The sequence below is a fragment of the Rhinatrema bivittatum genome, chromosome 10, assembly GCF_901001135.1.
Source record: "Rhinatrema bivittatum chromosome 10, aRhiBiv1.1, whole genome shotgun sequence".
In the NCBI taxonomy this organism is placed as follows: Eukaryota; Metazoa; Chordata; class Amphibia; order Gymnophiona; family Rhinatrematidae; genus Rhinatrema; species Rhinatrema bivittatum.
This window is the reverse complement of record NC_042624.1, coordinates 73,780,166-73,793,996: the sequence shown is the minus strand read 5'-3', so window position 1 is coordinate 73,793,996 and position 13,831 is coordinate 73,780,166. Positions and strand designations below refer to the sequence as shown.

The window sequence follows — 13,831 nt, the reverse complement described above, 5'->3', positions numbered from 1 at the left end:
CAAAAGAAAAGGGACTTGATATTGAAATCGATTGTGGCAGCAGTCCATGGCCAGAGGGTACTGAGTGCACCGCTGACCCAGGGGGATCGACTGCAAAAGGAACTTACTGAGAAATATAAAAAACCCTGAACTGAACTGAAATGAAAAGGGGAGAACTGGGAGGGGGGGGGGGGGGGGGGGAACGCCCCACGTCAACTGCAAAATACCAGTTACCACAAAAACCAGAGAAAAATGCAGAAAACAGCTTCTGAAAAAGCTAAAAAAAGAGAGGCTAAACATTTGCCGCAAAACGGGCTCCACAAAAAAAAAAAAAAAAAAAGAAATAGAAGAGACTGAGGGATCCCGTGTGGACGCATGGTCTATTGCATACCGGAGTATGCTCAGAGAAGTCCAATAAAAGTTCTAGTAATTTTTAAAAGTTTTCTGTGCCAGGCGTGAAGACTGCCATCCTGCTTGCCCTCGGAGAAACGAGGTAATTTACATATAAAGCTTAAACTATACTTAAACAAAAAATCCTTTAAAACATGAGTAATGTATTTAGAGTATTAACATTAAATAGAAAACTAGTTCCTGGGTTTCACTGAAATTACTACCAACAATATATGTTTAAAAAATGGCATTTTATTAATACAGTCATTAAATTTCAGTAACCTGCTAACAAAGGATGTTTCTACACACCAGGCTAGAAGCAGAAAAGAAAAAGTGAGGTTCCCGGACTCCCTCCACAGGAGACAGAGCTGCCTCCCGGGCTGGGATTTCCCAAGGATACAGAATCATGCACCTGATGCTATGGTTTCCTAAGAGGCATTTGGGATTACAGACTCGGGGCAATGAGGAAGGAAATGTTCTCTTGGTTTATGCCAACTACCTAATTCAGAAAAAACCAATTTGTAATTTATTTTCTCTTTATGAGAGTTCATGAGGCTACATTTTACTACTTTACTCCCAGAGAAGGCATCTCTACCCATTAAGCTTCTTTAAGTGGTAAGAAACTGTTTGCATCATGTAACATTTAAAAAGCAGTGCTTTAGGGAGCCCAGTTTTATAACAGCACCCTTAGGGCTGAAGCCTGTGTGAATAAAACGGACTTACATGTGCAAGTCCACTTTGAAAATTAGAAAGACCGCACATACCGTTGCACAATATAGGTGCACACATTTACAACCAGCTAGCACATAAATAAATTAGCCCACTCCAACTCCACCCCCGGCAATGTCTCTTTGCAATTCGCACAAAATCATTTCCACACATTCTTTTACATGTAGAACTCCTGGGGCAATTTTCAAAAAGGGCATTTTACATGTGGAAAAGCTTTTAAAAATTACCTCCTATAGTGTATTTTAATCCTGCCAGGCAATCATTACAGGTGTGTCTGGTATTTCAACAAGATGGACCTCAGGCTCCTGCTATAGCTTGTGCTACTGCTCCCTTACCTCTCCTGGCTGTACGAAGCCGAGACAGGGGTCGGCACCACCACCTGGGAACTCTGTGCTTCTCTCTCCTGGCCATAGAGGCAGATCAGCTGCAGCTCTGCTATGCCTCTATAAGTCACTTCCCACCAGTTTCTACCTGTAGAGTACAAGAGTCCTTAGCATAAGTAAAAGCTTTAGTGCCGAGACCTGGGTACAGAATCTGCTCCCACCCCCCACCAGTGACCCTGTGTGTGTGTTTAGATGTTGTAACTCATAAGCAGAAGAGTCATAATTAATTATAACATCTACACAAAGCTAGCAACGTTTATTCTACAAACACGCAGTGGCTCAAATTAAATATGTCCCCCAAGACGAACTTTGATACAATGTGTCTTCATAATTCTGAACTGTGGGCCAAATTAAAAGGAGCTATAAACAAAAAGTTGACAAACCTTTATATTAAAAAAGTAAATAAGAGAAAAAAGGATAAGGTTCTCCAAGAAGGTGGGTGAGAAAATAAAAGCAAAAAGATCAGCATTCAGAAAGTACAAAAGAAAGAGAAGTAATGGTGAAGAATACCTGGTGAAGCTGAAGGGAATGAGGAAAGAAATCAGGATAGCGAAAGCTCAAGTGGGAAAAAAGATAGCCGAAAGAGGTAAAGTGTGGTGACAAAACATTTTTTCAGATTTATCAGAGAGAGGAGCAAGGCCAGAGGTGGCACTGTAAGACTGAAAGGAGTCAAGGAGCAAGGTGTGGAGAAAGATGAAGAAGTAGCAGAAATATTCAAACACTTCAGTTCGGTTTTCACTAAGGAAGAGATTGGAAAAAAGGACTGTAGCTGGTTGACAAGAGTACAGATAAGGGCAGATACATCCCTGTTTACATGGACCTAGCAAAACTGAAAGTGGACAAGGCCATGGGGCCAGATGAGAAGTCCCAGGATAAATGCTGAAGGGCCTGTCCAATAAATCCTTGGAGACTGGGAGTAGTGTGGAGGATTGGAGAAGGGCGCTAGTGGTCCCGTTTCACTAAAATGGTAGCATGGAGGAGGCTGGAAACCACAGGCCAGATAATTTTCGCACCACTGAGATAAGACTAATGGAGACTCTGATAAAGGAAAGGATAACGAGCGATCTGCAATCCAGTTGGTTACAGGATCCTAGATAACATGGTTTAGCAGAGGAAAGTCTTGGCAAACAAATCTGATTAATTTTTTAATTGGGTGACCAGACAACTGGATCAAGGAAGAGCATGCTACAGGCTCTTACTCTGATTTCAGCAAAGCTTTTGATAACAGTTCTGCATAGGAGGTTCATGAATAAAATGACAAGCATGGGAGTGAGTCTCACGGTGGTGGAATGGATTACAAATAGGCCGAGTGACAGATGTCAGCGAGTAGTGGTAAATGGAACCTACTCTGAAGAAGAGTAATAAGTGGAGTTCCTCAAGGACTGGTTCTGTTCAATATCTTTGGGAGTGATATTGCAGAGGGATTAAAAGGTAAAAGTTGGTCTTTTAGTGTCATCCACAAACATCTGAAACAGAATGGACACCCCTGAAACAGTAGAGAGAATGAGACGTGACCTAGGAATGCTAGAGAAATGGTCAGGGTTATCGAGGTTTTGTTTTGCATACTTTAGCTGATGACTTTTGTGATGATGTCATAGAAAAGGTTTCCTTCTGACAACTCTCCCATGCAGATCACATTTGTGTACATAACGCTATACTGTGGACAACCACTCCAGTGTCAGCCGAACTTTTCAGCAGATCGTTTGCAGTGATCTGTTCTGTTTTCAGTTATCACCAGTCTTTGCGCAGGTCTTCCAGAGATTTTTCTTGGTCTCCCACATCTTGCACTGTCTTCAACAGTTCCATGTAACTTCCATTTCTTAACAATGTTTCTGACAGCCAAAATTGCTAGCTCGAAGCATTTTGAGATTTTTTTTTTTATAGCCTTTCCCTGCCTGCGATGTAAGAACGAATTATCTTTCAAATGCTCAGATAGCTGCTGCTTAGAGAAGCTCAAGGCTGCTGACAGAACAATCATTGCAACCTGAGAGGTTAGAAGAGTCAGAGTATTTTTCCCAATCGTAGAATTGTCCACCTTACTGTAGTAAGCCTAATGAATCACTCAGGATTTTGAGCATTAACTACTTTAAAAGAAATGAATAATGAACCAAAATGGAAGGATGTCCAAACAAGCACATGCCATATTCACTGTTTTATTATTTTCAATCTGTTAAAATCAGCAACTAGTAATTTTGCATTACAAATTACAGAAAGATTTATCACCGAGCGAGTGGAGATCAAAACACAAAGGATAAATCTGTTACTTTATACCCCACAGAGGTTGTCAGCTTCTGTTCACTTAGAGATTCAATGAAAATTTGAACCAGGTGTGCTTAAAATTTTGCTCACAACTTTATATCTGTGTTTCTAAAGGCAATTACTTCAAATTATTTCACAACAAAACCATCTTCGTGATTCTATCTGCAAGTAGTTTAACAAAGTGATCCTCTCAGCTAACCTCCCTTCCTGTCTCAAAAAGAATGCTTGCAGTTAACATTAGGGTTGCCATCTGACGCCAAGTCATAAGAAACTGGCCAGTTCAGTCCGAGATTTACCCTATTTCATGCAGGGACTTATAGTTTTGATCTTCTTAGGTAAATCAATGGGACAATTAGAACCACAAGTCCCTGCAGTAGTGTAAAACCAGGAATGGATTGGTAAGTTCCTTGTGACATGCAGTCAGGTAGCAACTTTAGTTAACACCTTTTCAAATCATATATCACTAATTATTTGTCCAGGAACCAACTCTCACACCTTCCCAAAACAAGGAATATAGAATTCATTCAATTCTCAAACTTTCCCAGCACCAGCACACAGTATATTCAGAATTAAATGTAATCCTCAGAAATACACATGATTAATTCACACTCATAACTACTGTCCTAGAACACAATATTCACACATAGTAATAGTTCAATTTTCTAATTCTTTTGCAAGATTTAACACACAACTTTCCCCTGCTAGCTGATATTCAAGTCCTGCTCACCCTCCAGCAAATGAAGCATCTGCTATCAGCACCTCCTCAGAAGCACAAACTATAAACGAGAATCTCAATAATCATTTGAGGCAAAGATTTGTTTTTAAATATCTGTTTTCTAACTCACCTTCCAAGAGGTCCAGGTACACCAAGAATGCAGCATACACTTGAGTGGTGTCAGCCACATCTAATGCCATCATCTCCAGGAACTAAAATTCAAAATTCAGTAATAAAGGCTTCAGTTAATAGCAAGGCATGCTACTTAATAAAATTCACTTCCTATATTCCATTCAAAAGTGTGCACGGGAGGCATACAAAAGCACTTAAGCTGCTGATAAAACAAAAGATCTGCTTTATAAAATTAACTTCCAATGTAGAACAAATGTAGAAGAACATGAACTTACTGTAAGTCACCTGTTAAAGTCACCAGATACCACATCATTTTTTAATATTAATTTAATTCCAAAGATCCAATGAAAGAATTAATGCTATATAAACCTAGATTTTTAAAAGCTAACACAGAGAACAAAAAAATAATGTAACATGCTGCAATAAGCCAATACTCAAGATCCACCTGGCTATTCCATCCTTCAGAATAGCCACAATGAATATGCATGAGGTTTACCTGCATACAGTGTAAGCATTTCTCTCACTTACATTCATTGAAGATATCCCGAAAATCTGCCTGGCTGAGCAAGTCACTGCACTAAACATACTATATATTATGCAAGAGAAGAATATCTAAACAGCATCAAAGTAAAAGTACTACTAGTGTTGTGGTGATGCAAAACTGTACACAGGGACATCTGAAAGCCAACAGGTCTGCTTGAACATAGAGTAAAGACATAAAAAGAATTTGCCCACACTTCATTTGCCACACTGAAGCCTTTAAATACGCTTAAAACCACTTGCCAGCCCCATTCCATGGGAATAAACTGGCAAAAAGAACAAAACAAAAAATGCAAAGCAATCATTTGCTATGTAAAAATGTAAAAAATTATGAATAATTCATAGAGAATATTACACACAAGGCATAGAAGGCTGATGTGTATGCAGAAACTTTATTTTTAAGAATAGCTTCTACCATTTTACTTGGCACCAATGTCAGGCTCACCAGGCTATGGATTCCCAGATCACCCCTGGAACCCTTTCTAAAAAATTAGCATATTGACTACCTTCCAGTCTTCAGATACCAAGGCTGTTTTAAATGGTAAATTGCAAATCACCAATTACAAGTCTGCAATTTCATGTCTGAGTTCCTTCAGAACTCTGTGGTAAATACCATCTGGTCCTGTTGATTTGTTATGCTTTAATCTGTCAAACTGATTTATTACATCCTCCAGTTTCACAGTGATTTTGATTAGTCTCTCAGTCATCACCATCAAAAAATGTTTCTGTGTGGGTATGACCCCGGCATCCTCCTCAGTAAAGACAGAGACCAAGAATTTGTTTAGTTTTTCTCTTATTTCTTTGCTCTCTACGAGCACTTTTTACTCATCTAGCGGCCCAGCTGAATCCCTCACAGGCTTTAAACAACATATTGAATTCTTTTTAACACCTAATTTGCCAGTGCTTAAGGTCTTTCCTATTTTCCTTGTTTGGGTCTGTTTTCCAGTTTTTGAAAGATGCACTTTTGCCTTAGTTGTCCCCTTTCACCTTGCTCTTAAATCACGCTGGCTATCCTTTGTCTTTTCTTCTAAAATGTTTAATGCAGGGAACACATTGTATCTGGGCCTCAAGGATGGTAATTTTAAACAATGTCCATACCTCCTGCAAGTTTTTAACCTTGTGAATTGTTCTTTTTAGTTTTTTTCTAATAAATGTTTTCATTTTATCATAGTCTACCTTTTTATAGTTAAATGCTACTGCAATCATTTTCCTTAGTATTTACCCTCCAGTGATTATGTCAAATTTAATTACATTATGGATTACTGAAGCTAAGTGGATCCACCACTTTTCTCTCTTGCATCAGATCCTGTGTTCAACAAGGAACAAGATCTGATGAGGTTTCCCCTCTTGTTTGTTCCCTAACCACCTGCTGCATGTAGCGATAAATGACTGCATCTAGAAACTTTACCTCCCTTGCATATTCTGATGTGACATTTACCCAATCAATCCTTGCATAACTGAAGTCTCCCATTATTATTGTATTGCCCATTTTACTAATCTATATTAGCATTTTATAAATCTGTTTCCTCATCTGGCCAGACAGGTGGAAGTACATCCCCACTACTATACTACTATTTTTTAACCCTTGGAATTTCTGTTTATAAGGATTCCAGGGTTTCCTGCAAACCTTTTACCCTATTTGACTTTAAGCCATGCTTAACCTATAGTACTACCCTTCCATTTAGTTTAACTGCCCTGTCACATTGATATAGTTTGTACCATGGTTATCACGAGATCCATTGGTTATCCTCCATCCACTGTGATCTCCAATATTCCTTTAGCAACATATTTTCTAACTCTCCAATCTTATTTTTCAGACTTCTGGCATTCACATAGACATTCTAAAGTAGGTTTGCATTTATTTTTATATGTACTCACAACTTACTTATTATCAGATGATACAGGCAATTTGGAGTAATTTATATCTGCATGCGCCATATTTAAATACATCTGTGCCTTTTCAGCTTTTACAACCACTTTCTATTGGAACATTTAAACTTACTTTATTTGCAGGTATCCTTTGAAGATACCTCCCCGCCAAGGATGTGCTTCTGAGTGACTATTCTACTTTAAAAGCTACTGTCTCCTCTTTTTAAGAGTTACTGCTAACAACCTGGTTCCACTCTGGTTAAAGTGAACCCCAGCCCATTGGAATAGGCTCCCTCTTTCCCAGAATGTTCCTTAGTTCATAACAAACAAAGCCTTCTTCTCTGCATCGTCGTCTCATCCATGCATTGGGACTCCTCCTCTGGGGTCCTGCAAATAGAATGGGTGGCATCTCTGAGACTGCAACCCTAGAGTCTGGAGTTCAATTTCCTAAATTAGCTTCCAAAACCTTCCTATGTCATTGCTACCCACATGTACCATGACAGTCAGCTCCTCCACAGCACTCTAAAATCTCTAATAGGTGGCACATGAGGTCTGCTATCTTCACACTAGGCAGGCAAGTTACCAAGTGATCCTTACATCCACCAGCAGCTCAACAGCTAATTTCCTTATGATCAAATCACCACCACAACTGCCATCCTAACCATTACCACTGGAAACACATTCTCAGTGCAAGAGGATAAAGTATCATCTGGAGGCATCACCTAGCTACAGGATCAGATGCATTATCCTTTCATATAGAGAATGAGTCTCCAGAAGTCCATGCCCAGAAGGGAAGGGTTAGGATGGCAGTTGTCATGAAAATGCAAAGAAAAAAAGAAAAAAAATCTAATATTGTCAAAACTCATTCCCCTAGGAAGCAATGGGCATGGTACTTCTGTAGCAGTGCTCTAGCCTGGAGCAAGAATAAATATATATTTGTGTCTGAGAGATCCTGGAGGAGAATAAAAGGCATGTACATATTTGGGTGAATATGGTGTGTCTTTGGGAGCAGTGAAGGGTATTACTGAAGTATCCATGATGGTCCCTCCTTCCATGTGCTCTGAATATCTATTCTCATGCCATGACAATGTTTTTTTTTAAATTGCTAAACATCTCATGAACATGCGCTTTTATAACAGCTGATGTTTGATCAAGCCTAAATATTTCCTGCTATTTGTCCTCCAGAGGTCAAAATTAATTTGGGTGAACTGAACATTATGTCGCAAAGAAATAGTTTGCCGAGATCCAAATTTTAAATGGATTTTCTGAAGTATCACTGAATTTAATTTTATACTGTAGCACCATTTTGCTATGTTGGATGATTTACTGATTCCACTACAATATAAAGTCAAATCTTCATAAAAATGACCATTTTCTGCAAGGAGTTTAGGGTTTTTTAACCGTTTAGATAAGGCAAAAACAAAAGCATGCCAAGCCCATTCTTGAGGTAGATGTTTATTAAATAGCTATAACCTTAGTGACTACTTCCATTTATAAGGCAATGAAATCTTTTTATTTGGCCTGGCAATTTCCTCCGGCTCCTTTGGGCTCCCGGTTCAGTCAGAACCAGCCTCTGTTGAAAAACAGCATTATGAATTTTCATTTGCAATTACCCAACGAGCTCCCTCCACTTCCCCTCATTTAAAATCCCCCTACCAACCCAGCCATTGTAACGACAGACTTTGACCGGAGGTCACAAATCACAACTTCTATTTTATTTCTTATTTTACGCCTTTTTTTTTTTTTTACCTTATGTCTTCTTTCTTCCTCCAGCAGCTCTGTAACATCTTCTTTTGGCCCCAACCTAACCTCAGTAAGAACAATGGTGTCTCACACCCCCCCCCCCCCCCCAGCCTAGCCCAGTGGCAGAATCAGAAGTGGTAGCAACTCTCCCCAGCTATGGTCGATAACAGCAATTTCTGTTGCCACTGGGATGGTGTCAGGCCACAAATTCTATGTGCTGCCTCCACAGCACACCCAGACTCGACCAACCCTGAAAGACGGGAGGGATCTCAGCGTGGATCCCTGGCATCATAGCACAAAGGGCTGCAGCCTGAGCTCCAAGACTGACCATTTACATCATTTTTTTTTTTAAACCATTTATTGGTGCAAACAGGTTTCAAACTCCATGTAATATAGTGCAATAAAGTATTTCATTTATTTAAAAGGCAATATAGAAATGCATAATTCACTAAAGTACCATCTGCAAATTGTCAATACCTTGAAGTGTCAAAACAGACTATGAACCTATTCAAGTGTTTAGATATAACGAGGGTTTTTGCATACAGAACAGTTCAAGATAGACCTATGACAGCATACTAGACAGATACAAATGAGCAGGCTAGGAGAACCAAGGGGTCCTTGCCTGCCAACATCTTCTATTTTACTGTATTTACAAATATATAAGATAAAATCTAAAAAGTATAATGGAAAGAATGTGTCATTCAGTAAATGTGTTGCATCTTTCTGTTCAGGAGTATTATGACCTTTTAAATGGATTACTTACATTAATTTTGAAAAATATTTTTGATATATAAAGACCCCCTTGGGGTCTCCACTAGGTAGCCTTAGATTTAGAGCTAGGTGAGTGTAGAAGTGGAGCAAACCACTTGCTATAGCACCTTTAACTAATGGCTACAGTGGTTGAGTCCTTCTTGCTAAAAGTAGGCAGGATGACAGATTAGTGTGGCACTTTGAAGTTGCCAGACTAAGGCAGGGTTTCCCCAAGCCTTTAGCCAGTGTGACCCCATGTTAGCACTAGAAAATTCACCTGACCCCAGAGGAAGACAAAAACAAATCATCAAGGGTTTGGGTCCCCCTCCAATTACTTCACTCTCACCCTCCCCACAGTGCAGATTTCCTCTCTCAACTTCCACCCTCTCTAGTCAATCTTCTCTCTCAACCTCCTTACCCTCAACCTCTGCCCCTCCAGCTGATTCCCTCTTACATCTCCCAGCAATGACACCTCCCCAACCCGACCCTCTTAGCCCTTATTGCATCCTCCCATCTGATCTTCTCTTTGTTCTTATAACCCCAAACTGATTCTCTATCACCTCCCTCTCCCTCCATCCCTTATCCCCTCTCTCCCCTCCCAGCCTCATCTCTTATCCCAACCCTTTTCTCACATCCTCCCCAGCTGATCCCCTCTTACCCCCACATGTCCCAGCTGATCTACTTTCATTCTCCTCAGTCAATCCTTCTCCATTTGATTCAGCCCTCAAACCCCTCCCCCGCATCTGATACCTCCCCTTCAAATGGTCCCTTCTCCAATCCCCCTGGCCAGGCTCAGCAGCAATATTTTCCTTTGGGCTCCAGGACAAAGGTGAAAAGAGGGGCAGGTTTCATGACAAGGGCTTTCTGTTGGGTATGGTAGGTAAGGTGAGAGGAGCAGTGACTATATCTACCAGCCCATACATTCTTAGCCCTCGCCTCCCCTCTCCTCATGACTGGTCTCAAGCCTGATGATGATCTGTAAGTGGTAGCAGCATTAGTAATGAAGGTCAGTGCAGGGCTTGTGAGCCAGTGTAAAGCCCTGCAGCAATCCCAATCCTTCCTTATGCGGGGCTTTCTGTTACCACAGAAACTCATGCAAGGGCAGGGCCACTACAGGGCCTGCAAGTATGTACTGCCTTCCACTATGTATGCTGTTGCTTCTGGCACCTGAAGAGTGCTATCACTTGAGGCACTTGTGACCCCAGCTGAAGGTTTTGTGCCCCATTTGGGGTCCCAACCCCCAATTTGGGAAGCCCTGGTCTACGGATAAGGGGCTTTTTTTTTTGGTTGGTTCCCCTACTCTTGGTGAGTTAGACCTCATGCCCTGCTGACCCAGAATAGGAAAGAAGTAAGGAATATCTAGTCCACAACCTGACCGGTGAGGTTGCCTCAGTAATTTTGCAGTTCATTTAAGGAATTTGGGACTTTACTTTTTGGCATTTTTCCTGGCTCAGAGAGGAAAAGAATCCCCCTGTCTCTGGAAGAATTAGGATGAAAAACCTGCTGATTCCATCTCGCATTCAGTGGCTGGGCAGCGATGACTCTGCTCTGAGTGATTATTTTTGTGAAGAGGGGTTTTTTTTTTGGTAGGAGGTTTTTGCTGTCACTCTTCCTGCTAAAGAGTGGAAAAAGGAGATAGCTCTTTCCAGGCTGCAATTGGAAATTTCATTCTGAAAGATCCTACATTACTTTCTAGAAAGAACTGAAAGCAAGAAGTTTTGTTCAGCTGGAGACCTTCCCCCTCTTCTCCAGAGTCTCTGCTCCAGGAAGAGAGATTAGGGGATGCAGTATGAAGAACATCTGGACCTCCTCTAGGAGGTCTGTCTCCTCCTGGGATGCTTACCATTCCTTGTCCTGAAGGGTGAGCTCATTTCAGGACTCTCAATATTGAGGGACACATGCTGAGATAAAGGGAAGATTTAGAAATTCAAGTCTGGACATGGCTACCACAAGGAATAAATGTAACATGGAAGATCTGCAATAATAAGTTTTACATTTCGGTACACCCATGCAGAACATCTATCCGATTTTTGTTTGTTTACTACATGTGATTTTATGTCTTGTTTGATTTTATGTAAATGATCCATGAATGTTGACTCTGTTACCTGCCTAACACCACCTATGTCCATTTACAGCTTATCCCTATTGAGACAGCACCCACTTCAGAAGTCACCTTCTACCTTCGGCCATGGAAGTATATCCTCCCTCTTATTAGATAATCCACACCCCAGGGTTGTTGGACTGTATTAGGACATTTCCCTGGGATCAAATGTGATTCCTGCCTTCTTGGATAAAAAACTGGAAGGGCTATAGATAAAATTGCACAAAGAAAATCTCTGATGGGGAAACTGGCTAATGCCACCCCATCACAGGAAGAATTTTCGGTAATGATTGGTTTACATCTGACAAGAGAGATCTACTATGCAAAATAGTGCAAAGTAATCAGGAGTTGAGCAAAACAGCACCATTTGAAATTTACATTCCTTTTCAGGAAAGAGGATTCAGTTGAGCATTCCATTACAACATAGTGTAGATTCCATTATAGTATTTAATTAGTCACACTGAAGGATCACATCACAGAGTAGGCCCATGGGATCTACTTTTAAAACATGGTATTAAGCTAGAGAATCACATTACATGCAGGCAGCATAATTTGGTTTATCTATAGTGTAAGCCAGATAGAGGGGTTTCTAGTGTGATATAACTTTTCAATTACAGACTGTACAGCAGGGCAAAATAGGATGGTGGGATATAACATTCAGTTACCAAACAGCATGGTGTTTCGCATGCCATGTACTAAAAGGATTTTTCTAATTTAACATTGCACAATAAAAGGGAGAGGGATGCAGGAGCCTTAAGGTGAGGCACTGGCTGTACTCTTACCGACCTTGGGGTGATTCACGGTGCAGTGAGACCCGCCGGGCATTCGCTGCTCTCCTCCCACAGTCTCCATGGCTCCGGGTGAGACCCGGGACCCTGCAGCTTCGCGCCGCTCTGTGCCCACTATTATCAGGGGGCGGGGCTCGTTTTTATTTAATTTTGTTATCTTACCCCGGTCATTGGTAGAAGTTAAGCCCGCTAAGAGGAGCCTGTATGGAAGTTGCCACCGGCCCGTTCAATTATGAAAGGGGCAAGGGAGTTAGATAACAAACAGCAGCAGCGATAGCTGGCCGTCCGGGGACGAGCCACGGAGGCAACTGACAGCTCCTGCCTGAGCTGCTGAAAGGAAAGTAACCGGAACATTGAGTCTACCGGCGTGGTCAGGCTTAGAAGGAGCTGGTGTGACGCTGATTTGGGCCCGGTGGGAAACGGGAGGCCAGTGAAGTCGGTACCTCACGAGAGCACGTCGGGGAACAGATTTTGGTGGAACACAGTAAACTCGCGGGAAGATGGGAAAAGAAACCGCCCGAACACGGCAGAGGACACAAACTAAGGGAAAAGAGAGCAGTACCGTTATCGCTGGTGTCCTTGTGTGTGAGCGCAGACCCAGATTTAGGTGGAGGTACTAAATATCCAGGCCAAAAAGGAATGAAACTGTGCCAAGGAAGAGCCTGTTTCACCAGTCAGCCTCAAAGGGGTGCTGCTATAGAGCTCTGGGACATGGGGGGCAGAGGGACGAAACGGTCCCCATTTTCGGAACTCCATGGTTTCCCCCACCCTTCCTGTGGGTGCAAAACTCTTAAGTCCAATCTTGTGTGAGAGAGGGAAAATGGGCGATTCCTCTGAAAGATTGTAATAATTGTAGTGTGAAAAGAAAGTAAGAACAAGCGGGAAGGATTTGAAGAATGTAGAACATGGTAACCGGTGTATAAAATAAATTACAAAAATACAAATAAATCTAGAATGAGAGTTGCACAATGGAGAAAAATATAGTTTTGTAGATCAAGGGTTGTTTGTATCCAAGTGTGAGAGTGTGAAGTAACAACTGAACAAAGTTATACTGAAAAACATTTCTCTGCTGAGGCTGTTAGTGCCAGAGAGTGAGAAAACCTTCAGTTGAAACTGAAAGCTGTGTGACTGCTGTATAAGCCTTAAAAATAGAATCAGCCAGAGTTGTACCTAGAGTTTTTGGCACCCGGGGCGGATAATTCTTTGAACCCCCCCCCCCCCCCGGATATATAATTTTAAAATGTCCTAAACACTGATAAAATATTTCAAAACATCAAACACCACCCCATAACTAAAACTAATAAGGATTTTAAAAATCTCCCACTCTCCATATCTGTCATCCTAAGATTGTTGCACGCATGCCCACACGTGCACAATATGCTCCCTCTCTCAATACATACATGGCTTGGTGAGAGACACACACTTCCGCTGTGTGTGTCTCACACACAGACAT

The 13,831-nt window shown here is 41.3% G+C and overlaps 1 protein-coding gene across 2 annotated transcripts in view; it reads right to left on the bottom strand.

Moving 5' to 3' along the window:
- TSEN15 (tRNA splicing endonuclease subunit 15) overlaps window positions 1–12,775 on the bottom strand; it is a 33,218-nt gene extending 20,443 nt beyond the window's left edge. The window contains exons 1-3 of one of the 2 annotated variants that reach the window (XM_029618646.1): window positions 12,541–12,775; window positions 4,586–4,667; window positions 1,434–1,569 (exon numbers count right to left, since the gene is read on the bottom strand). In XM_029618646.1, the coding sequence (XP_029474506.1) occupies window positions 1,434–1,569; window positions 4,586–4,667; window positions 12,541–12,549 (227 nt within the window). In that variant the 5' untranslated portion in view covers window positions 12,550–12,775. Of the gene's footprint in view, window positions 1–1,433; window positions 1,570–4,585; window positions 4,668–12,376 lie in introns of both variants that reach the window. The other variant, XM_029618645.1, reaches the window with a different exon arrangement.
- Between the last annotated feature and the right edge of the window lie 1,056 nt (window positions 12,776–13,831).